At 37.5% G+C, this 22,437-nt stretch overlaps 1 protein-coding gene across 4 annotated transcripts in view; it reads left to right on the top strand.

Moving 5' to 3' along the window:
* Positions 1–22,437, top strand: part of ARID4B (AT-rich interaction domain 4B) — a 151,414-nt gene that overhangs the window by 67,452 nt on the left and 61,525 nt on the right. For all 4 annotated transcript variants that reach the window (XR_002481498.1, XM_021708862.1, XM_008050590.2 and 1 more), the window contains exons 7-10: positions 3,948–4,039; positions 14,910–15,048; positions 19,977–20,056; positions 22,119–22,195. Coding sequence is in view for 3 of the 4 variants with exons in the window: in XM_021708862.1 (XP_021564537.1) it covers positions 3,948–4,039; positions 14,910–15,048; positions 19,977–20,056; positions 22,119–22,195 (388 nt within the window). In the remaining variant the exon portion in view is untranslated. The remainder of the gene's footprint in view (positions 1–3,947; positions 4,040–14,909; positions 15,049–19,976; positions 20,057–22,118; positions 22,196–22,437) is intronic.

The following is a 22,437-nucleotide window of genomic DNA, read 5'->3' as shown; positions in this document are numbered from 1 at the left end:
TCACCTCAGCCTCCCAAAGGCGCGGGATTACAGGCTGAGCCACCGAGCCTGGCTGGCTCTAACTCTTTATTGTATCATAGGGAGAGTCTGTGGTCTTTTATTTGAAAATTAACTACATGTGATTCTAAATCAACTCTTGAAAAATTTCTTTCTTGTAACAAGTGATATGAGTAACAGAGGCTTAAAATAGAAATCACAATATGTAATAGAAATCTTATTGGTTTTGCTTTTAAGAGAGAAATCTTAATTTTTTTGTGGAGAGAGAGCCATTTAATCCCTGTGTTAACTTGGCAGAAAGTGAATCCAGATTAATTTATTTCCCCAAATATAGTAATTTAGAAATACTATATAGTGATATGGTATTATCAAGGTAATATTTCAACTTACTTGGGAGTTTTTACCTTTTGCAAACATAATTAGGAGTTAATGACAAGTAACTTCTAGATAGTTTCTATTTGGCATATTTGTGTATAGAACAACTTTCGCCTCTAAATAGTGTTTTTAAAATGCCTGGTTTAAGGTTCATTTACACAGGATTAGTTTCTATACAAACTAAATTAGAAAGAATGTGAAAGTTGTGTTTTTTTATCCATCTATTGAAGGACTCAATCTTTACTTTTATCTTTTATGGCTAGTGCCTTTTTCTATATTTTTGTTGTTGTTAGATCTGTATATATATGAATCTTAAATACATTTGCATATACACTAATGAATTATGCAAAAGAGATTAATATGCTTCCCCCTTTTCATAATTATGACTGTTTTTGACAGAATTATCTCAATTTTTAAAAAAAGTTAAATATTAAAAAATATATATTAGCATTTGTTTGTGTAGATGCCTGGATTTTAAATCTAAATTGATGGGGCACCTTTTTTTATACTACCCTGGTTTATAACTTCGAGAAGTCTCTGCATCCTAAATATTTCTGCACTCTCATCTGGACAATTTTCTTTGGACTTTCTAGTTCCCTTGGTGTTCATGAAGTTATCTGTGATAGCAAAAGTTTTATTTGGGGCATGAAAGGAATAGCAACTGTGGAAAATCTTTTTCTTGAGACTAGATCTCGCTGTCTCTCATCCAGCCTGGAGTAGAGTGGTGTGATTATAGCTCACTGCAACCTCGAACTCCTGAGCTTACGCGATCCTCCCATCTCTGTCTCCTGAGTAGCCAGGAATATGGGCACCTGCCTCCATGTCCTACAATTTGTTTTGTTTTAATTTTTGTGGAGATAAGGTGTTGCCCAACTTGTCGCAAATGTCTGGCCTCAAGTTAACCTCCTACCTCACCCTCCAAAGCACTGGGATTACAGGTGTGAACTACTGTACCATTCCAAAAATCTTAACAAAATTGATATTCAGAGATGTTAGTTGGGATAGCATCTTCAGATTAATAACTTAGCTCTTTAGATATTTAAACTTTTCAGGAAATAAAGACAAGAAAAATGGCCAGAAAAATCTACTAAGTATCTGATATTGAGAGACTAGGGGAATCATTCCATAGTCCCTTTTTCTTCAGTCTGACTTCAGCCATCAACTAGTTTTTGCCTGGAAAACTTTTTTTTTTGGATGGAGTGAGGGGCAAAAGGGCTGACGAACTGTGTGGTTGATAACAAGTAACAAATGAGACAGGTGTCACCTATAGTCCTATAGTCCCAGCCACTTGGGAGTCAAGGCAAGAAGATTGCTTGAGCCCAGGAGTTTTTTTTGTTTTTCAGTATTTTGTTTTTTTCTTTTCTTTCTTTCTTTTTTCTATTATAAAGATGTGGAGTACAATTCAGGGTTAGGTGTACAAATGTTGGTTATGCAGGTGCCCTTGTTGATGGAGGTATAACCCTCCCACCCCTAGCTAATCCCCCCCCCCCCCTCCTGACAGTTTCCCACTACTGCCAATCACTTTCTTATAGTATTATAATTGTTCAAGGTCCGCTTATGAGTGAGAACATATGATACTCCATTCTTTGTTTCTGTGATAGATCACTGAGTATGATCAACTCCAAATCCATCCAAGTTGCTGCAAAGTCCATATGTTTGTCTTTCTCTATGGCTGCATAATATTCCATTGTGTATATGCTCCATATTTTTTAATCCAGTCCAGCTTCGATGGGCAACATGGTTGGTTCCATGTTTTTGCTATTGTGAATAGAATTGCAACAAATATATGTGTGCAGGTATCTTTTTTGTAGAATGATTTGAGTTCCTCTGGGTATATTCCCAATAGGGGAATTACTGGGTCATATGGAAGGTCAATTTCTAGTTCTTTCAGAAATCGCCACACTGTCTTCCAGAGAGGTTGCACTAGTTTGCATTCTCACCAGCAGTGTAGATGCATTCCTTTTTCTCCGCATCCTTGCCAGGATCTGTTGTTTGTTTTTTGTTTGTTTGTTTGTTTGTTTTGAGTTGGAGTCTCACTCTGTCACCCAGATTGGAGTGCAGGGGCCGCTCCTGGCCACCGCAGCCTCGACCTGCTGGGCTCCGGCAATCCTTCCACTTCAGCCTTCCAAGTAGCTGGAACTACAGGCGTGCGCTATCATGCCCTGCTAATTTTTTTGATTTTTGTAGAGATGAGGTCTCGCCAAGTTGCCCAGGCGGGTCTCGAACCCACGGGCTCAGGCAATTCACTCACCTCAGCCTCCCAAGGCGCCGGATTACAGGCTGAGCCACCAAGCCCGGCTTGTTTTTTGTTTTATTAATGATGGCCATTCTCACTGGGGTTAGGTGGTATCTCAGTGTGGTTTTGATTTGCATTTTTCTGATGATGAGTGAGGCTGAGCACTTTTTCATGTGTCTATTGGCTGCCCATATATCTTCTTTTGAGAAGTGTCTATTCATGTCTTTTGCCCACTTTTTAATGGGACTGTTTTTTTTTTTTTTTTTTTTCTTTTGGCATGTTTGAGTTCCTTGTAGGCCTTTGTCAGATATACAGTTGGCTAATATTTTTTCCCACTCTATGAGAGCCCCAGAGTTTGAGGCCAGCCAGGGCATCATAGCATGACCTACCCCCAACTGTGTCTCTAAGAAAAAAAAAAAAAGCAAGAAGGAAATGTTCATTGATTGATTACTTTCATATGAAGCATATGATATTGGATATTTCAGATTAAAGAAGAAATGAAGAAAAATGTAGATATATTAATATTTTACATTTTCTTAAAAAAATATTTATTGCAGGGCTGGGTACAGTGGCTCAAGCTTGTAATCCCACTTTGGCAGGCTGAGGCAAGAGGATCGCCTGAGCCCAGGGATTCAAAACCAGCCTGAGCAACTTGGCGAGACTTTGTCTCTATAATAAATCAAAAAACTAGCTGGACAGGGTGGCGAATGCTTGTAGTTTCAGCTTGAGCCCAGGAGTTTGAGACCAGCCTGGGCAACATAGTGAGGTCTTGTCTCTACTAAAAATGAAAAATTGGTCGGGTGTGATGGTATGTTCCTGTAGTCCCAGCTACTCGGGAGACTGAGGTGGAAGGATGGCCTGAGCCCAGGAATTGAGGCTGTGATGAATCATGGTCACTTGAGCCTGGGTGACAGAGTGAGATACTGACTCAAAGGAATAAAAAAGAAAGAAAAATTGGAGCTGCATTTGGCCTCGACCTAGAAGTTAGGTCCTTCTAAATAGTTTTAACTCTCACATCTGTGTTTGCACCGAACTGTGTTTGTTTTTGTTTGGTATTTTAATCATTCTTAGGTGCTTGTGAACCTTCAAATAGGTAATGAATCATTTAGAGAGAGCAGCCAAATTGCTTTTCACTTTTTATTTCCAGTAATGGACTCATTCATTTTTATTCTAATATCTTTGAAACTAGAATTTTCTTTCTTTAGGAAAGTTGCATTTTAGCTTTCCTTGGGGGAGAGTTTTAATCTTAAAATCTGAGCATATTCTTAAACTGATTTGGTTAAAAGAAAAGGCACTTGTAAAGTAATAACTTTTGATGGGTTTATGTTCTCACCCACAGACATTAGACCAGCTCCCACTCACCAACCCTGAGCATTTTGGCACTCCAGTCATAGGAAAGAAAACAAATAGAGGAAGAAGATCTAATCATATGTAAGTCCATTTTCATAACTATTAGTTGAACCTGAATTCATTTCTCCTTCTAATATTGTTTTTATAGTTATTTTTAAATTGTACTTTGCAAAATACTAACTAGATCCAGTAATTTCAGACTCCTCAACATGGGTGATTGAGGTTGTCCATGGTCAGCCAACCATAAAAGCTATATCTGTCTCTAATTTCTCCCTACGGGTATCTTGATGTAATAAAAATGGAACCAGTCACCATTTCCTGAATACGTTGCTTGTTTTCTGATACTGTGCTTTTATTTATGCTGGGTTTTTTTGTTTTTTTGTTTTTGTTTTTTGTCTTCAATGCCTCCCTGCCCTGTCAGTGTTCTTGTTCATTCTTTAATTCTTAACAGAAATGCTTCCACTTGTATGTGAACCATTTAAAAAAATTTTTATTACTGTTTTGAGTCAGGGTCTCATTCTGTCACCCAGGCTGGAGTGCAGTGGCACCAGCATGGCTTACCACAGCCTCAACCTCCTGGGCTCAGGCTATCCTTCTGCCTCAGCCTCCTGAGTAACTGGGACTACAGTGCATGCCACCAATCCCGGCTAATGTTTTAATAAAAATTGTAGAGATGGAGTCTCACTATGTTGTCTAGGCTGGTCTTGAATTTCTGGCCTCAACTGATTCTTCTGCCTCGACCTCCCAAATTGCTGGGATTACAGGTGTGAACCATCTTGCCCAGCTTATTTGAACTATTTTTTTCTTCCTGTACTTTCCTTGAAACCAGACATGTGTTTTCTGTCCTCTGAACCAACTAAATTCTTTGCATTTGTCTAAGGTCATAGATTAAATTTCACCTCTTGTTATCATTGTTTTGTTTTTTTCTTCTTAATAATTTTAATGTTTCTAAAAAGCAGGAACTGTCTTTCTTGGTATGTGTGTTCTTGAAGTTCTGACACATTGTATATCTTTAAGAAATTAGTTTTAATGAAATGTACTGAGGCACTAAAAGGCTCTATATGACAAAGGTCGTGACATTTCAGGTACAAAGGGATAAACAAACAACTTTCAAACAGTTTGAGAAAGAAAAATAATTTATTATAACAGGTAGAGTGGCTTTAGATTTCTCAATAGTAACACTAGATGCTAGTAGGCAATAGAATTGCAGGATGGAGGAACAGAAATCTCTATTAAAAAGGAGAACTTGATCACCTGATATGATGGAACATTGGGGAAAAGCTGAAGGTATGATGATAGCAGATAGGAGAAAGCAAATAGCAAAGGCATGTAGTCACTTCTCCGAAAATATTATGTAAGAAAGAAAAGCAGTATTAGTAAAATGAAGAGTGGAAAAGTAGTTTCAGTATAAAAGTTAAGTCCTCATAACAATGGGAAGTCAATAGAATAATGAAGAATGGTGTCTAAAATTTATAAATAATGTCTGAAATTTAAAAATGTCATACCAGTATAAGAATATTATTTAGGGCCGGGCTCGGTGACTCAGCCTATAATCCCAGCACTTTGGGAGGCCGAGGTGGGTGGGTTGCATGAGCTCACGGGTTCGAGACCTGCCCGGGAAACTTGGCGAGACCTCATCTCTACAATAAATCAAAAATTAGCTGGGCATAATAGCGCACGCCTATGGTTCCAGCTACTTGGAAGGCTGAGGCGGAAGGATTGCTGGAGCCCAGCAGGGTGAGGCTGCAGTGGCCTGGAGCGTGCCACTGCACTTCAGTCTGGGCAACGGAGTGAGACTCCAACTCGAAAAAAAAAAAAAGAATATTATTTAGAAATAAGATAGTAACTAGTAGAAAAAAGCTGAAAGAAGGCCGGGCGTGGTGGCTCACATCTGTAATACCAGCACTTTGGGAGGCCAAGGTGAGAGGATTGCCTGAGCCCGTGGGTTCGAAACCAGCCTGGGCAACTTGGTGAGACCTCATCTCTATAATAAATCAAAAAATTAGCCAGGCATGGTGGTGTGTGCCTGTAGTTCCAGCTACTTGGAAGGCTGAGGCGGAAGGATCACCGAAGCCCAGCAGGTTGAGGCTGTGGTGACTGGGAGCGTGCCACTGCCCTCCAACTTGGGTGACAGAGTGAGACACCAACTCAAAAGAAAAAAGAAAAAAGGTGAAAGAGTTAAAAATGGTAGCATTCATAGAGTAGGAGAATGAAGTTGAAAGGATAGGACAGGGGAATATAATTTTTAATTTTATCTGTTGGAAATTATTTTAAAAATAATTCTTAATAAGTTAGGATTAAAAAAGTTTATATGCATAAGCTCAGATATTGTTAAATTAGCTGTTAAAAATAAATATAGAATTGAATTATTGAAAACTTTTTTGTAAGTGAATGCTTTTATTCAGTATATAGAATCAAATGTTAAATCTAACTGTGGCACCGGTGACAGAGTCCACATAGATGTCTGGTGGATCCCATACCTGTCGTGCTAGTGACAAAGTCCATGGGGACAGCTGGTCCACCCTGGGACTGTGTTAAATCTAAATGTGGCTAAGCTTTGGAGCAAGAGAAGTTAAGATAAGCACTTTCTCTTGCATTATTTAATTTCAGCTTCACAGTAAGTTCATGGCAGTAGATGTTATTTTTATCCCTATTAAAACCGGCCAAATCAGCCTCCAAGACTGAAAGTAGCTAATTCATGGAAAACGTAAAGAAAGAGACCAGGATTTCAACTCCCCCTTGCCACAATAGGCCCTTTCCTGTTCACCTGATTGGCTCTTTTCTGTTTGTTTAGATAGAGAGCTTCGGTTACTTCCAAATTGATTTTAACTGTAAATAAGCAGTGACTCATTTCGGGGGAGGAAATTAGAAGACTAATCATTGCAGTGAAAAAATATTTACTATTACTTATTTTCTTATTATACTATGATTTGGGTCATTTTCTTCTCCCCTAACTGTGAATCTTTTAGAAAATGTTTTCCTTAATTACAAGGTGAATAATTTCTGACTTGTGGCTTTACTGGTGACTTGTTTTTAGTATACTCAGATTTGTTCTTCTACATGTGGCATTTTAAAATTGAGTTTTAGCCAGAAAGAAAAATATATGATGGCATTATTATTAAGCAAGAAAGTTCTGTTGTGAATATTAGTTGTTACTGTGATCTAATGTTTTATTTTTCCAGAGGGCTATCATGTTGGCATAAAATATTTGCTGAAGCACTTATAAGTTTGTGTATTTTTGATATCTCTCTGAAAATTGACCTCTATTGTGATTTAACATTTTATTTGTTGTTGATCATTTGCAATTCTTCCTGTAGTTCTATACTCAACTTTTAATGAACTATGATAAAATCAGAGCAGTGAGTTTGGATGTGTTTAATATAAAATTATGTCATTAGTTTTAGAGAATTGTCAATTCTCTATAGCACAATATGAACTGTGGAACCAAATGGTCTGGGTTTGTACCTTGGCTCTGCCACTTTATTGCTGTGTGACCTTGGGCAGGTTACTTAATCTTTCCATGACTCAATTCTCACCTGTAAAATTGGGATAATAGTATTAGCTATCTGTTAAAGTTGTGAAAATTGGCTGGGTGCTGCGGCACATTCCTGTAGTCCCAACACTTTGGGAGGCTGAGGTGAGGGGATTTCCTGAGCCCACGAGTTCGGGACCTGCCTGGGCAACTTGGCGAGACCACATCCCTACAATAAATAAAGAAAAATTAGCCAGGTGTGGTGGCGGATGCCTGTAGGTCCACTTACTTGGAAGGCAGAGGCAGAAGATCGCCTGAGCCCAGCAGGTCGAGGCGGTGGTGGCTGTGAGCATGCCACTGCCCTCCAGCATAGGCGACAGAGTGAGATTCCGACTCAGAAAAAAAAAAAAGAAAGAAAATTAAATGAACCCATACCCTTAAAGTGTTTATATAGTAAGTACTATGTAAGTACTAGATGTCATCACATATTGATATGGAAGAAATTTCATGATGAAATACCAATATGTAACGTGGTTTCATTTATATATGAAACTGTGTTTATATTGTGTATGTACATAAAAATTATGCTTACTCATGTTTATGTCTGACAGGTGGTTCTGGGTTTTGCTACATTATTTTAACTTTAAAAAAATATTTTGACATTTTGTATTTGTATTATAGGAAACAGTTTTTGTATCAAGAATTTTTTTAATTTTGAAAAAATTACATCTAATATTTGGACATATTTTTAACTTTTTATAAAAGTCATCCAGAAGCAGAAAAATAAATTTAAAAATAAATTTAGTAGGATATCACATAATATTGATCTATAAAAATTATGATTTGTTAAGTAGCCTTAATGTTTCTTTTTTTCCCTCCTTTTACTGTTATGTTTCTTAGTTGAGGTGTCCCTTTTTTTTTTTGAGTTGGAGTCTCACTCCGTCGCCCAGACCAGAGTGCAGTGGCTTGCTCTCAGCCACCGCAGCCTTGACCTGCCAGGCTCTGGCGATCCTTCCGCCTCAGCCTTCCAAGTAGCTGGAACTACAGGTGCGTGCTACCATGCCTGGCTAATTTTTGATTTATTGGAGAGATGAGGTCTCGCAACGTTGCCCAGGCATGTCTCGAACCCACGGGCTCAGGCAATCCACTCACCTCAGCCTCCCAAGGCATGGGATTACAGGCAGAACCACTGAGCCCGGCTACCAATAACTATTGAAACACCCTCCCTACTCGACCTGCTGGGCCCTAGTCATCCTTCCGCCTCAGCCGTCCAAGTAGCTGGAACTACAGGCGTGTGCTACCACGCCTGGCTAATTTTTGATTTATTGTAGAGATGAGGTCTCACCAAGTTACCCAGATGGGTCTTGAACCCGCGGGCTCAGGCAATCCACTCACCTCAGCCTCCCAAAGGCGCGAGATTACAGTCTGAGCCACCTAGCCCAGCAATCTTTGCTTTTTTTTTTTTGTGTTGGAGTCTCACTCTGTCACCCAGACTGGAGTGCAGTGGCTGCTCCCGGCCACCGCAGCCTCGACCTGCTGGGCTCCGACGATCCTTCCACCTCAGCCTTCCAAGTAGCCGGAATTACAGGCACGCGTTACCACGCCCGGCTGATTTTTTGATTTATTGTAGAGATGAGGTCTCGCTGCCCAGGCGGGTCTCGAACCCGCGGGCTCAGGCAATCCACTCACCTCAGCCTCCCAAAGGCACGGGATTACAGGCTGAGCCACTGAGCCCGGCCAATCTTTGCTTTTTAAAGACTCTAACCAACATTCTAAGTTCGTGATTTTCCTGTTGCGAATCTCTGTGTGCAATGAGAAATTTGCTTTTGTATTCTGTTGTACATGTGCAAAGTCTGAAAGCAGACAAAAGGTTGAAAATTACTAGTCTAGTAAATGAAACCCCACTCTGTCTGTAATCTTGTCTGGCTTGCTCTTCTTTCTCCCTCACTACTATGGTCAGTCCTTCTCACTGCTAAGGGTCCTGACAATGTTGTCTCTGCTTAGTGTTTTAAACCTTGGTAGGTAAGCATCAAAGGCAAGTACTGCCGTTTGAAATGCCCACCTCCTTAATTAGATTTCCTCGAAGTTCTTTTCCCCCTTTCTTCAGAGTGATTTTCTACAATAAAGTATTGAATCAGGATCTTGAAGGCATTTTTCTGATCTTCATTTTTTCTTCCATGACTCTACTGAAAAAAAACTTCACTGTGGTTCTCAGATTGTCATTTCAAATATATTTTTGTACAAAGATAAGTAAGGTTATCTCTTCCCAGGGTTTCCAGGACTTCATTATTGTAGTAATATACACTAATTTGTTTTCTTTTAGCAACTGTTAATCCACATACCAGTTAATTTAACTTCAGTTATTCCAAAATTGTTTGTTTTTAACACCTTCCATTAAATTGAGTCTCACTATAATCTTCTATTAATCTTAGTAAGTTTAAGTATTTTTTTAAGGATTACTTTCCTTTAGTTTAAGGTTTTTTTTTTTTTGAGTTGGAGTCTTACTCTGTTGCCCAGACTGGAGTGCAATGGCCACTACCAGCCACCGCAGCCTCGACCTGCTGGACTCCGGCAATCCTTTCGCCTCAGCCTTCCAAAAGTAGCTGGAACTACAGGCACGCACTACCACGCCCGGCTAATTTTGTGATTTATTGTAGAGATGAGTTCTCGCCTGCCCAGGCAGGTCTCGAACCCGCAGGCTCAGGCAATCACTCACCTCAGCCTCCCAAAGGTGCGGGATTACAGGCTGAGCCACCGAGCCTGGCTAGTTTAAGTTTTTAAAGCAAGTTATTAGTCCTTTAAATTAGTGTATTACTTGATTGAGTTTTCCTTTATAATTTACCCATTTTGTGAAGAGGTTGTGTATGATTGTGCATAAAGAATAAGGAACTATGGAATTAAGGAACTATGTTTTGGTCCCTCCCCTCTTGAAGTTTTTTTCCAATTACCTCCAGAAATTTATGTGCAACTGCTGTAGTAGGAAAGCAATCTACTTGTTATTCCCCACTTTCCCCCCTGAAAAAGGATAAAGCATAATAAGGCTTATAATGGTTCTTATTAATAAGGGGTTATTGGCTAGCTGTGGTGGCTCATACTTGTAATCCCAACACTTTGGGAGGCCAAGGCAGAAGTATCCCTTGGGGTCAGGAGTTTGAGACCAGCCTGAGCAACATGGCAAGACGTTGTCTCTTAAAAAAACAAAAAACCAGGTGTGATGTCACATACCTGTAGTCCTAGCTACTACTGTGGAGGCTGAGAGGGAAGGATTGCTTGAACCAAGGAGGTTGAGGCTGTTGTGAGCTATGTTATGACACTGTACTCCGATGTGGGCAAGAGAGTGATTTTTTCTAAAAATATATATTTTTAAAGTAATATTTGTGGGTATAGGTTTCACCAAGCTGACAATGCTAAGATTTAACTGAGATCTGATTTATACTTAGTATTTGCACATCTACAGAGCTTAACACATTTTAATCGATATAAAAATTTTAATTGATATATTTAGTTGGTATATAATTTACATGTTATAAAATTCACCTCGAAGTGTTCAGTTTAGTGGTTTTTAGTATATTTACAAAATTGTGGAACTACCACTGCTATCTAATTCCAGTTCTTTTTGTTTTTTGCTGCTTTATTTTGATATGATAATTCGATTCTAGTTTCCTTGATAAAATTGAGAAAAAAATTAAAATCTTTTTATTACTAAGTGTACATTTCCATATGTTCTGTATGTTTTAATCTCTAAGAAGCTATATATATTGTGAGTTTTCTGATACTAATACAAAGTTTTAATTTACTGTACAGTTTGAAACTGAGTTAATTGACTTGCTTTATATAATAAAGAATCATTGAAGTTATAATTGTACTTCAAAGATTGAATCTTTCAAGTTTCTAACTCAGTTTGCATCTCATTGTTAACTCTTCTTAGACTCCTGTTTTGGTCTAGAGTTCTTCTTTTTTGATTTACAATTTATTTATTTATTTATTTATTTTTTGAGTTGGAGTCTCACTCTGTCGCCCAGACTGGAGTGCAGTGGCCGCTCCCGGCCACCGCAGCCTCGACCTTCTGGGCTCTGACGATCCTTCAGCCTCAACCTACCGAGTAGCTGGAACTACAGGCGTGCGCTACCACGCCCAGCTAATTTTGTTTTATTTATTGTAGAGATGAGGTCTCGCCTGCCCAGGCGGGTCCCAAACCTACAATTAATTTATAATCACTAGTGATGTGTGGTCAGCATTGAGTCATCACCTGTTAGTGTATTGTGATAAATATTTCCATGTAAGTAGTTTTGTTTCTAGTGACATCATATTTTATTTCATAGAGGCAGTGCTTTATTTTGCTGTGACTCTAAATAAATACCTTGCCACCAGATAACAATGTTAGAGGTTAAGAAAAACCAAGCAGATGCTCTGCTCTGTCTTTGCTCCTTTAAAATATTTTGATGCTCATTAGCTTTAGTTCTTTGGTTTATTGAGCACCTGTTTTTTGTAAACAGTTTTTTTAGCTAAACTCTTTTAATAGGAAAAGTTAAAGGAGCCTTACGCATATCAGTATGGTTTACACTGATTGTATATGTTTTGTGATTTTTAGAATAAGGTAAAATCATAAGTACCATAGTAGAAATAAACAAATCTTTTCACTTCATTTATCTCATCAAGTATTTATTGAGCATCTGTGCTGTGCCAAGCACTGTTCAGATATTTGAGACATGTAAGTGAACAAAATAATTATTTGAAAAATCTCCAGCTTTAGTGCTTACATTCTCTCATTGGGAGAGATAAGATAGTCAATTAAGAATAAACATAAGAAATAAGTAAATTATACAGTGTGATAGAAGTTGTAAGTGCTGTGGAAATAAAAATAAGAGCAGGGTAAAGAGAAGATAGAAGGGCAGATGGATTGTAAAACGGAATATTAGAACAAAGTCTTGAGTAGGTGGGGGGAGGGTTGAAAGTGGGAATGGTTATAGAATGGAGTGTGGTAATTGAGCATGTAAGATGGATAGAAAAGTTTATTTGTTTCTGTTTTTGATAGAACTTTTTGGAGTCTGAAGTCTTCACACATGTGAAGTCTTAATAAAGAAGTTAGGATTTTTAGTCTGAGCGCGGTGGCTCATGCCTATAATCCCAGCACTTTGGGAGGCCGAGGTGAGAGGATTGCCTGAGCTCATGGGTTCGAGACCAGCTTGGGCAACTTGGTGAGACCTCCATCTCTACAATAAATAAAAAAATATAGCCAGGCGTGATGTTGTATGCCTGTACTTCCAGCTACATGGAAGACTGAGGCAGAAAGATTGCCTGAACCCAGCAGGTCAAGGCTGCTGTGACTGTGAGCATGTCACTGTCTTCCAGCCTGGGTGACAGAGTGAGACTCCTCAAAAAAAAAAGAAAAAAAAAATTGGAATATTTATAATGGTACTGGTAACTTTGATAGGCTTTGATATATGTTATGACATTGTAGCTTCTAGCTTCCTAATGATAATAATGTAGAGTGTTTGTGAACCCCTAGCTGGATGAGTTGTCTGTGACTGCTTTGATAAAAGCAACAATTATAATTTTAAAGTTGATTGTGTTCTGCAGCATTAGGAAGTCATTGCTTTTGAGAAGCTCTTCTAAGTCAAGTAAAAGTCAGATTTGTGAAACATATCATTTCTGTCCCAAGTTAGGTGCCTATGTGTAGGAGCTTATGCTCAGCTAATATAAAAGTATGTGGGGCTTTCCTTCAACCTATTACCTACTAAGTAGGGATTAAACTTTTTAAACTGAAATTTGAAGTATAGTATTTCTACTTAGTAGCAAACTTTGAAGATTTACTTTGTTTTTGCCTGGAAACAATTTTTTACTTACTTGATCATTGAAATCAAGTAGTTATATTCTTCATGTCACTGTAAAATATTTAATATTATTATTATTAAGGCTTTTACTTCATTTATACTTATATTAGAACATGTAAATATGAAGGAGTTGCATTTATATTGTCATCCTTTGGAAGGATATCAAAGATAAATTCAGGGCTGGCTTTAACTCAGCAGTTCCTTCGACAGAGCAATTTCTGCCATACCACCTTTTGAGGGTGGTTCCAGACGTGGGGGTTGCTTTCTGGCCCTTTTGCCACCTGGGCTCAACCTGTTTCCCTCCAAAGTTCAGCTCTCTTTCCACGGTAAAAGGAACCAGGGCTTCTTGGAGAGATGGCTGATTTAGCACTGGGCAGGAAATACAGAGATGAGCCCAGAGCATCTTGTAATACTAGAAAGTAAGGAAAGGTTTAAACAAACAAACAAAGATAAATTCAGAGTGTACTGGATTTGTGCCAGTCAAGGTATGGATACTAGCCATTATTCTGTTTTATTTTATAAAAAGAACATACATTGCAGTCTATCTTCTATTTAACGTTTCCTAGTGCCTTTACTTATTCTGGGCATTTGGAGTTGTTAGATATCTTTATTTTCTTTAGAGCTGATGGGCTTTCTTAGAACCAGATTCAAAATAGAATGTCTTTTTGTTTTGTTTTCCTTTCTACTGTCCTCTTCTCTAACATCAAACTGATGGTTTCAGATATTTTCTTTTTCCTCTGACAGCATTTTTCTAATTTACTAGTCCAATATATAATGTTGCTGAAGGAGTTTTTAACATGATGCAAAAGAACAATATTATGCATTTTATGAGTCAACTAGTTTATATATTGTATATCCTTAATTAGGATAGTGCTGTGGATCTCTCAGCAGACTGCTTTTTCTTCCCACTCTAACCCCCAGTTAATAAACATCTGCCTCCCCTCTTTTTAAATAGCTTTGTGGTGAGCATTTAAAATTACTGTCTCAGCCGGGCTCGGTGGCTCAGCCTGTAATCCCGCACCTTTGGGAGGCTGAGGTGAGTGGATTGACTGAGCCCGCGGGTTCGAGACCCGCCTGGGCAACGAGACCTCATCTCTACAATGAATCAAAAAATCAGCTGGGCGTGGTAGCGCATGCCTGTAATTCCGGCTACTCGGAAGGCTGAGGCAGAAGGATCGCCGGAGCCCAGCAGGTCGAGGCTGTGGTGGCCGGGAGCGGCCACTGCACTCCAGTCGGGGCTACAGAGTGAGACTCCAACTCAAAAAATAAATAAATAAAATTACTGTCTCCAGAATTCCTTTAATTTGAGACTGGGATTGAGTATATTTTAGTGTAGTGCTCGGCTGTTCAATATGAGGTCTTCGGCATTTTGAGGATCTGGGTACTAGTTATTCTGTCCTTATCTTCCCCCTTAATCTTTTACAGTAGCACTATATAAAATATTTTGGAAAATGATGTGCTTTCTTGTAATAATAAGCTCTTCATGCTATTCTTTAGAAATTTAGAAAATGATTTGCACTTTAAATTATTTAGTTAGTAGTTTTTAAGAAATACAGTAAGAATTCTGGAATATTTGTATTCTTCATTTGCATGCATATTTTTTGTAAAGATGAATATAGATAATCTTACTGTTTCCTTTCCCCAGACCAGAGGAAGAGTCTTCATCATCCTCCAGTGATGAAGACGAGGATGACGGGAAACAGACTGACGAGTTGCTGGGCAAAGTCGTATGTGTAGATTACATTAGCTCGGATAAAAAGAAAGCACCGTGCTTTCCTGCATTGGTGAGTAGCATCAGTATACAAGAGTTTAGTTTTCAGCCATGTGCATTCGTGAAGAAAACAATGGGCTTTCTTGTTATCGTTTTTCATAGGTGCAAAATGCTTTTAGTATCATTCAGTTCACACAAAGATTACTTTCAGAATGGTCTTTGAGTACAAAGACCTTCCGAAGCCCCCCAGCAAAGGCAAAATCTTGATAATTTTAGAGGGTCAGTATATGGGACTAGATTATATTGCTCTATTTTGGGCAGAAAATTCATAATGCAGATTTAAAAACTCCTAAGTCCACCATGAGGCCCATCTAAACTGCAAGAGAAGAACAGAGTCTTTCTTGGGTGCCAAGGTTAGCTACGCATTTTCCTCATACTTACTGAGTCAGTGTTTGCTTCCTTGTCTTAATCTTGGCTTTTAGGTACTCTCTACATATTGTGACTACAATTATACATTATTAGTCTCTGATTTTCTCTTCAACAGATTCTTTTATCTACCTACTTTTTAATGTTTTTTTTCTTCAAAAGTTTGCAACTCCTTAGATTCTGACTTGAATATCTTGAATCTTTGCTTTTTCACATTGTTTTTCTGTGATTCTGAGGAGGTACTCAGTGCTTCATCAGAAGTATCCTCATTATTGTCTCAAGTTGTGTTCAACTCAGACTGTGATGACAGAGGGCAGAAAGCCTTTTGAACTTTTTATCTCTTTGTTTTTGATAACCAACCACTAGCCTCTTTAGTAAGTTGGAAGGGCTGTGTATGGGAGACCATTTTCTTTGTCTTTTACAAAGGCAACACATACCAACATCTTTCACAGACTTAATTAGGCTGCCTTGCAACTAATCATTTGGTAGACAACAAAATAATCTGTAGCTCTTAAAGCAAACTCAGGCTTCACTAGTAATTACTCATTTATCAAACTTTATTGAAGATTTAAGTCTTTGTGGCAATAAGAAGGTATTTCTTTCTGGAAAGGATGTAATTAGATAAGTCATTTAAAATTTTAGATTTCAAATAGGAGACTGAAATTAATTATCAGTATTTCTTCAGAATTATCTTGAACTTTTAACTTTTTAAAATTTGATGTGTCCGAATTATCATGGCTTATGAGGATGTTTATATGAGGACCATTGGGTTATTTGTGTCAAACACTGGGATCCACATATTTTTGTCTTTTTTTAGTAGAGGGTTTACTCTGTTGCCCAGGCTGGAGTGCAGTGTTATGATGACTGCTTATTGCAGCTTCGACCTCCTGTGCTTAGGTGGTCTTTCTGCCTCCGTCTCCTGAGTAGCTGGGACTATAAACCCATGCCACATGCCCTGCTAATTTTTGTTTTTTTGGTAGAGATGATGTCTCGCTATGTTGTCCAGGCTGGTTTGAACTCCTGGGCTCAAGCAATCCTCCCACCTCAGCCTTCCAGAGTGTCGGGACTTGCACTTGACCTCTCCTCAATTCTAACAAATACTTTGTTCTTAGATATCAAGAGACAGAATGGGTCATATTTATTTCCTGGTTTCTATTTCATATATTCTCACTCCTTTACTACTAATAATTAGGCAGATTCTCTTTAAATGCTTTTTATTCCTTCTGCTAATGGCATTTAATACAATTTTTTGTGTGTTCTCAAGAATTTTTTTTAACATGTATTTGTTAAATGTTTCATTTGTCATATACCAAGTTCTGCTCAAAATATTTTACAAAGATTTGACTCATTTGATATTGTTGAGGTTCTTTGTTCTTGTGGTTGATAATTTTTTTTACATTTTTGAGAATCCACTAACCTTTATTCTTCTCATCTTAGTTTTCTATTCACTGATTAACAATTGTAGAGATGTGGAAATGAGATCATAAAACAACACTGTTCTTTTGTTTATATGCATATTTATGAAAATTTATGTTTGTAATAAACTTGTATATTTTGTGATTTTTATGAGCTAAACTAGGTAACCATAATCTCAAATGAAAAAGAATGAAATAATAAATTAAAGTAGAAGTATCTTTTTTTGGTACTGTTATCTGTAAGTGATATCTATTTATCATCCCTTTTATTCAACACGTTTTCTTTGTCCCCAGTATTTGGCACAAATTAAGTACCCATTAAATGTCAGCTCTTATAATTATAATGAAAAATGAGGAAGGACAATTATTTGTTTTAATAAATACAAACACTTCATGGTACCTTTCTACCTTCTCATATGGCCATCCAACCATCCAACATTTATAGGAATGCTATTATGTACAAGGATTGTGCTAACACTTCTATAAGTGTTATGAGGGAGATATTATTACTTATTCCCATTTAGAGAGAAGGTAACTGGATATTAGAAGAGTTAAGTAATTTGCCACACCTTGGGTTAATGAGTAAACTGAAAGTTTAAGTGTCAGTGCAGACATTTCTTTGTTCTTAATACACTAAAATTCTTTGTAAGACTTTCTTTTGAAAATATATTTTAAAAATAGTTTTGTATGTCTTTTTCTGAAACAACAGGAACATTAAAAATTTCACTATCAGTGTTTTGAGTATTGAGTATTGAGTAATTTTGAGTATTGAGTATTGAGTAATTTTTCTCACCATAAAATTAAATAGTGTCCTTGATGAAAAGAAAAATCTCTAAGGATTTATGATATTGAAAGGTTAATAATTTGTTTAGTTAACCATCTCATTATTATTTTTAAAATCTTAGAATTATTGATGTGTTTTCCCCTCCCAAAAATGAGATCTGTTTGACAGTGATAAATTATTTTTTTCAATTGAAGTGTGAAATTATTTTGAGTCAAACAATCTTGATATAATCACATAAGTAATATTTGTGTTAATTTTAAAAGTATAAATTGAGTAAATTTTTACAAGTGTTTTGGTAATAACATGTTAGAAAACAATAGAAACTATACATAGCTGCATGCACTGAGCATTTGCCTTGACTAAGGACTGTGCTAAGCTTGTTAACATAAATAGTCTCATTTAATCCTAATTAAGACTGGAAAATGAGTAGCATTTACCCCTATTTTAAGAGCAGGAAATCTTAGCTTCCATGGTTCATGCAGTCCTCCTTTTCAGTTTCTTTCCCCAAAGTTCTCCTCCTCTAACCAACCTTTCAAGTTGTAATTCAGGATTCAGAATATATCACTATATTCTCTTTAGCAACATCTCTTCTTTTATAGCTTCACTTGCAGAGATAACAAAGATTAACAGAGAGATAATCGAAGCGACAGAGAGAATAGCATGTATGGGCAAATGGAATAAAATGCATAACATGATTCCTGTGGAAAAACTTGAGAGTGAGCCCACTTACTTACACACCACTATTAGCACTGGACAAAGCTGTTATATGTGTGCTTTTCAAAATCTTTAGCCTATCAGAGAAAATAATGCATGAATTTGGCTCATAGGCTCCATTAGACCCTGATATTTAGGTGATTGATCCCCAAATTTTTATCTTAGAATTTAGGTCTCTACTCTGAGCCCCAGATCAGGATATTTGTCTATTCGCTATCTCCATTTGGATATCCTTTTGCCATCTCACAGTTTAATAAGCCCCAAACTCCTATCATCTCTTTCATGCCCTGTCTTCCTGTTTTGTTCCTTTCACAGTGAATGGTACTGTCATCTCCCCATTTGCACATGGCAGAAAACTAATCTTCCATTTCTCATACATCTCTCTACTTCCCTGATTATCTCTGATATTTCTCATTCTTTTAATTGTCTCTTGCCATCACCTTACATGTAAGCTACCACGTCTCACCCAGTTGAACTCAGTAGCTCTTTCAATTCTGGCCGTTCTGTGGTCCATTTTGTATATGGTAGCCAAAGTAAAATGTTACAAGACATATCTATTGTGACATTCTTCTGCTTCAGACCCTTTACGTAAAGATTTTAGATTATATTCTAAGAATTAATATGGCCCCCAAGGGCTGAGCATGGTGGCTCATGCAGGTAATCTCAGGACTTTGGGAGGCTGAGGCAGGAGGATTGCTAAAGGCCAGAAGTTCAAAACCAGGCTGGGCAACATAAGGAGACTCTTGTCTCTACAAAAAAAAAAAAAAAAAAAAATTAATAGTAGCCAGGTGTGATGGCACATGCCTGGAGTCCTAGCTACTTAGGAGGCTGAGGCAGGAGGATCACTTGAGCCTGAGAGTTTGAGGCTTCAATAAGCTATAATTGTGACACTGCACTGTAGACTGGGCAACAGGGTAAGACCTTACCTTTAAAAAGAAATAAATACAGCAGGGCTCGGTGGCTCAGCCTGTAATTCCGCGCCTTTGGGAGACTGAGGTGAGTGGATTGCCTGAGCCCGCGGGTTCGAGACCCGCCTGGGCAACTTGGCGAGACCTCATCTCTACAATAAATCAAAAAATTAGCCGGGCGTGGTAGCGCGCGCCTGTAGTTCCAGCTACTCGGAAGGCTGAGGCGGAAGGATCGCCGGAGCCCAGCAGGGCGAGGCTGCGGTGGCCGGGAGCGGCCACTGCACTCCAGTCTGGGCGACAGAGTGAGACTCCAACTCAAAACAAAAACAACCCAAACAAACAAACAAAAGAAATAAATACATAAATGTGGCCTACAAGGCTCTGGAAATTTTGAACCTTTGTCTTTCCTTTAACCGTAATGTAGCCCCTCCATTTAGGCTCTAGCTCCACTTCTTTTCTCTTTCTGACTAGAATTTGGTTCATAGCTTCAGCCCAATCAGAGCCATGCTTCTGCTTTCACTACTACCCTGGTGCCAGAAAACAGTTTGGATTATCTAGAGAGCTGGAAGGATGTAGGATATCACTTTAAAATTACTTATATGTGTTTCTACATTTGTGTATGTCTGTTTACCCTCAAACTAAAATCAAGTTTTAAACTCAAGCTATTTTTAAAAGGATTTAAATAGTAGGTACTTTTTATAACTATCTATAAGTGTGCTTTTAGTTATAATAGCTTCACATTTTTTTTTAAAAGGTGGTTTGTCCTGATTGTAGTGATGAGATTGCTGTAAAAAAGGACAATATTCTTGTTCGATCTTTCAAGGATGGCAAATTGTAAGTATAATTCACTTGATTTGAAAAACCATTTTATAAGTATATGCCAGATGTTCAAATTAGGATGTTGAATGATAACTTAGTTATTTCCAGTGACCCGAGATTTTTATTTTTCATCATACAGAATGTTTCAAAGATTGACAGTTTTTCATATTTCCTTTTTATGTATAGTAGTCTTATGTTGTGTATTTCCTTTTTCATTTGGTAATCTTTTCCAAACTAGACTCTCAGTACTAGTACTAGTTTGTCAGTATTTGCTGATATAACAGCTGGTGATTTGAGACAAGTTTGTGATAGCTAATATATCTAATATTTATTGGCACATTTTCTTAGCATTTGTTCTTGATTGTCTAATTTGGAGTTTTTAATATTTCAAGTTACCTCTTAGGTTGTAGTGATGCCTGTTGGATAGCATTCTACTTTTGCAGTAGTTTGAGGAATAAAATGGGTTGCTATAGATGTGTGTTAAGTGATAAAGTGATTTTTTATGTAAGACTTTTTTTTAGAGCAAAGTTCTCAATTTCTATGTTTTTTTTCTTTAAGAATTATATGACTAGAGAAGCCAGACATTTTATTTTGAGCCAGTACGCTGAGTATCAATACCTTAAAAGTATTGTCATGCTTTAAGAATTGGTGTTTGGGTTTTCTAGTTCTGAAAAAAAATTTTTTTTTTCTTTTTGAGTTGCCCAGGCTGGAGTGCAGTGGCATAATCATGACCACTGCAGCTTCAATCCACTCTGCTTAGGCAATCCTTCAGCCTCAGCCTTCCAAGTAGCTGGAACTGTAGGTGTGCGTAACTCCTGGCTAATTTTAAAAAAATTTTTGTGGGGACAAGATCTCACCAGGTTACCCAGGCTGGTCTTGAACCCTTGGACTTGGGCAGTCCTCTAGCCTTGGCCTCCCAAAGTACTGGGATTACAGGTGTGAGCCACCACACCCAGCCTGAAAATTTCTTTTTCAAAACATCTATAGAATCAATTTTAACAAAATTGAGATTATCAGAGAAATTTGAACACTGAAATTGAGTACTGGCTTTAAGATACAAATTCTTGTTGGGGAGTGGGAGAAATGGGAAGATGTTAGTGAGCGAGTACAAACTTTTAGTTATAAGATGAGTAAGTTCTCACATTTAATGTGCAGCATAACAACTGTAGTTAATTATACTGGATTGTATACTTGGAGTTTGCTAAGAGAGTAAATCTTCAGCAATCTCATCTCCCTTTGTTTCAAAGTAATTCAGTTGGGATGGGAGGAAGTAGGTAGGGAATTTAAATGAAACAGTTACTATGATTTTATGATTATAGTAGTTGGATGTGGATACATGGGGGTTCATTGCACAGTTCTGTCAACTTTATATTTGAAATTTTTAAAATTAAAACGTTATAAAATGGCAGGCCAAAAGTGTATTTGGAATAGTTTTCAGGTTTTTGTGGATCAGTCAACATAAACCAAATGCACAGAAGCTGAATGGTGATTTATTAGTTAAAAATAGGAAATAACATGTTATGTAATAGAACTTGTACCAGTTGTTTGCACTTGACCTTTCCTATGTTGGGGAGTTCCACGAAAGGGGTTAGATTATATCTTAGAAGTTTGCTTTGAGCCTAGAATTCAGTTTTTAAAACAATTTTAGAAGAGCATTTACATTATGAAGTGGTACATTCTTTTACAGTCTTAAACTACTTTCTTGTGAGTCCCTCAAGAAAATGGCAAATTCGTAACTATTCAACTTCTTTTTTATTGGATTCATGCATGATGTCATCCAGACATGTAAATTTATCATTATATTCAGTATTGCATTTAGTCAGGGAATTCTTTGACATTTGAGAACACCTTGGTGTTTATAAAATATCTTAAGGTTGGATCCTTCTGTAGGTGATTACATATTTCAGCATCCTGCCTAGCATATTACTTGGGACTTGCAAAGCTGTGTACCGTCACTTTCATTATAAATATGAATATTCTCATATTATTAGTATCTTTCTGTGATATGTAGTCAGCTGTACTTTTAATCTCTGTCATGCTTTTGTTTTTTCTTCCTGTATAATTAAAAAAAAATTAGTACTTCAGTTCCAAGAAAAGATGTCCATGAAATTACTAGTGACAATGCCCCAAAGCCTGATGCTGTTTTAAAACAAGGTAAAGATAATCTTGGAATAAATTACAAGTAATTTGAAAATGCTGAAGTGTTTTTGAAGATTAAATTTTCTTTTGTCTTTAAAAGTTTTTAAAAAATTGTGTCCTTAAAGTTATGCTTGGTTCCTTGTGACCTATACTTTTATAAAGTATGTGTCTTTTGTTATATAGATTTTCTCTTGCTTTCATACAGTCAGGGCAATAATGTGGAACGGTGGCAAAGAACTGTGTTATTAGCTATTATT

Source organism: Carlito syrichta, unplaced genomic scaffold (genome assembly GCF_000164805.1).
Source record: "Carlito syrichta isolate Samal-C Ts95f unplaced genomic scaffold, Tarsius_syrichta-2.0.1 Scaffold153520, whole genome shotgun sequence".
Classification (NCBI taxonomy): Eukaryota; Metazoa; Chordata; class Mammalia; order Primates; family Tarsiidae; genus Carlito; species Carlito syrichta.
This window is presented reverse-complemented; position numbering and strand designations above follow the sequence as displayed.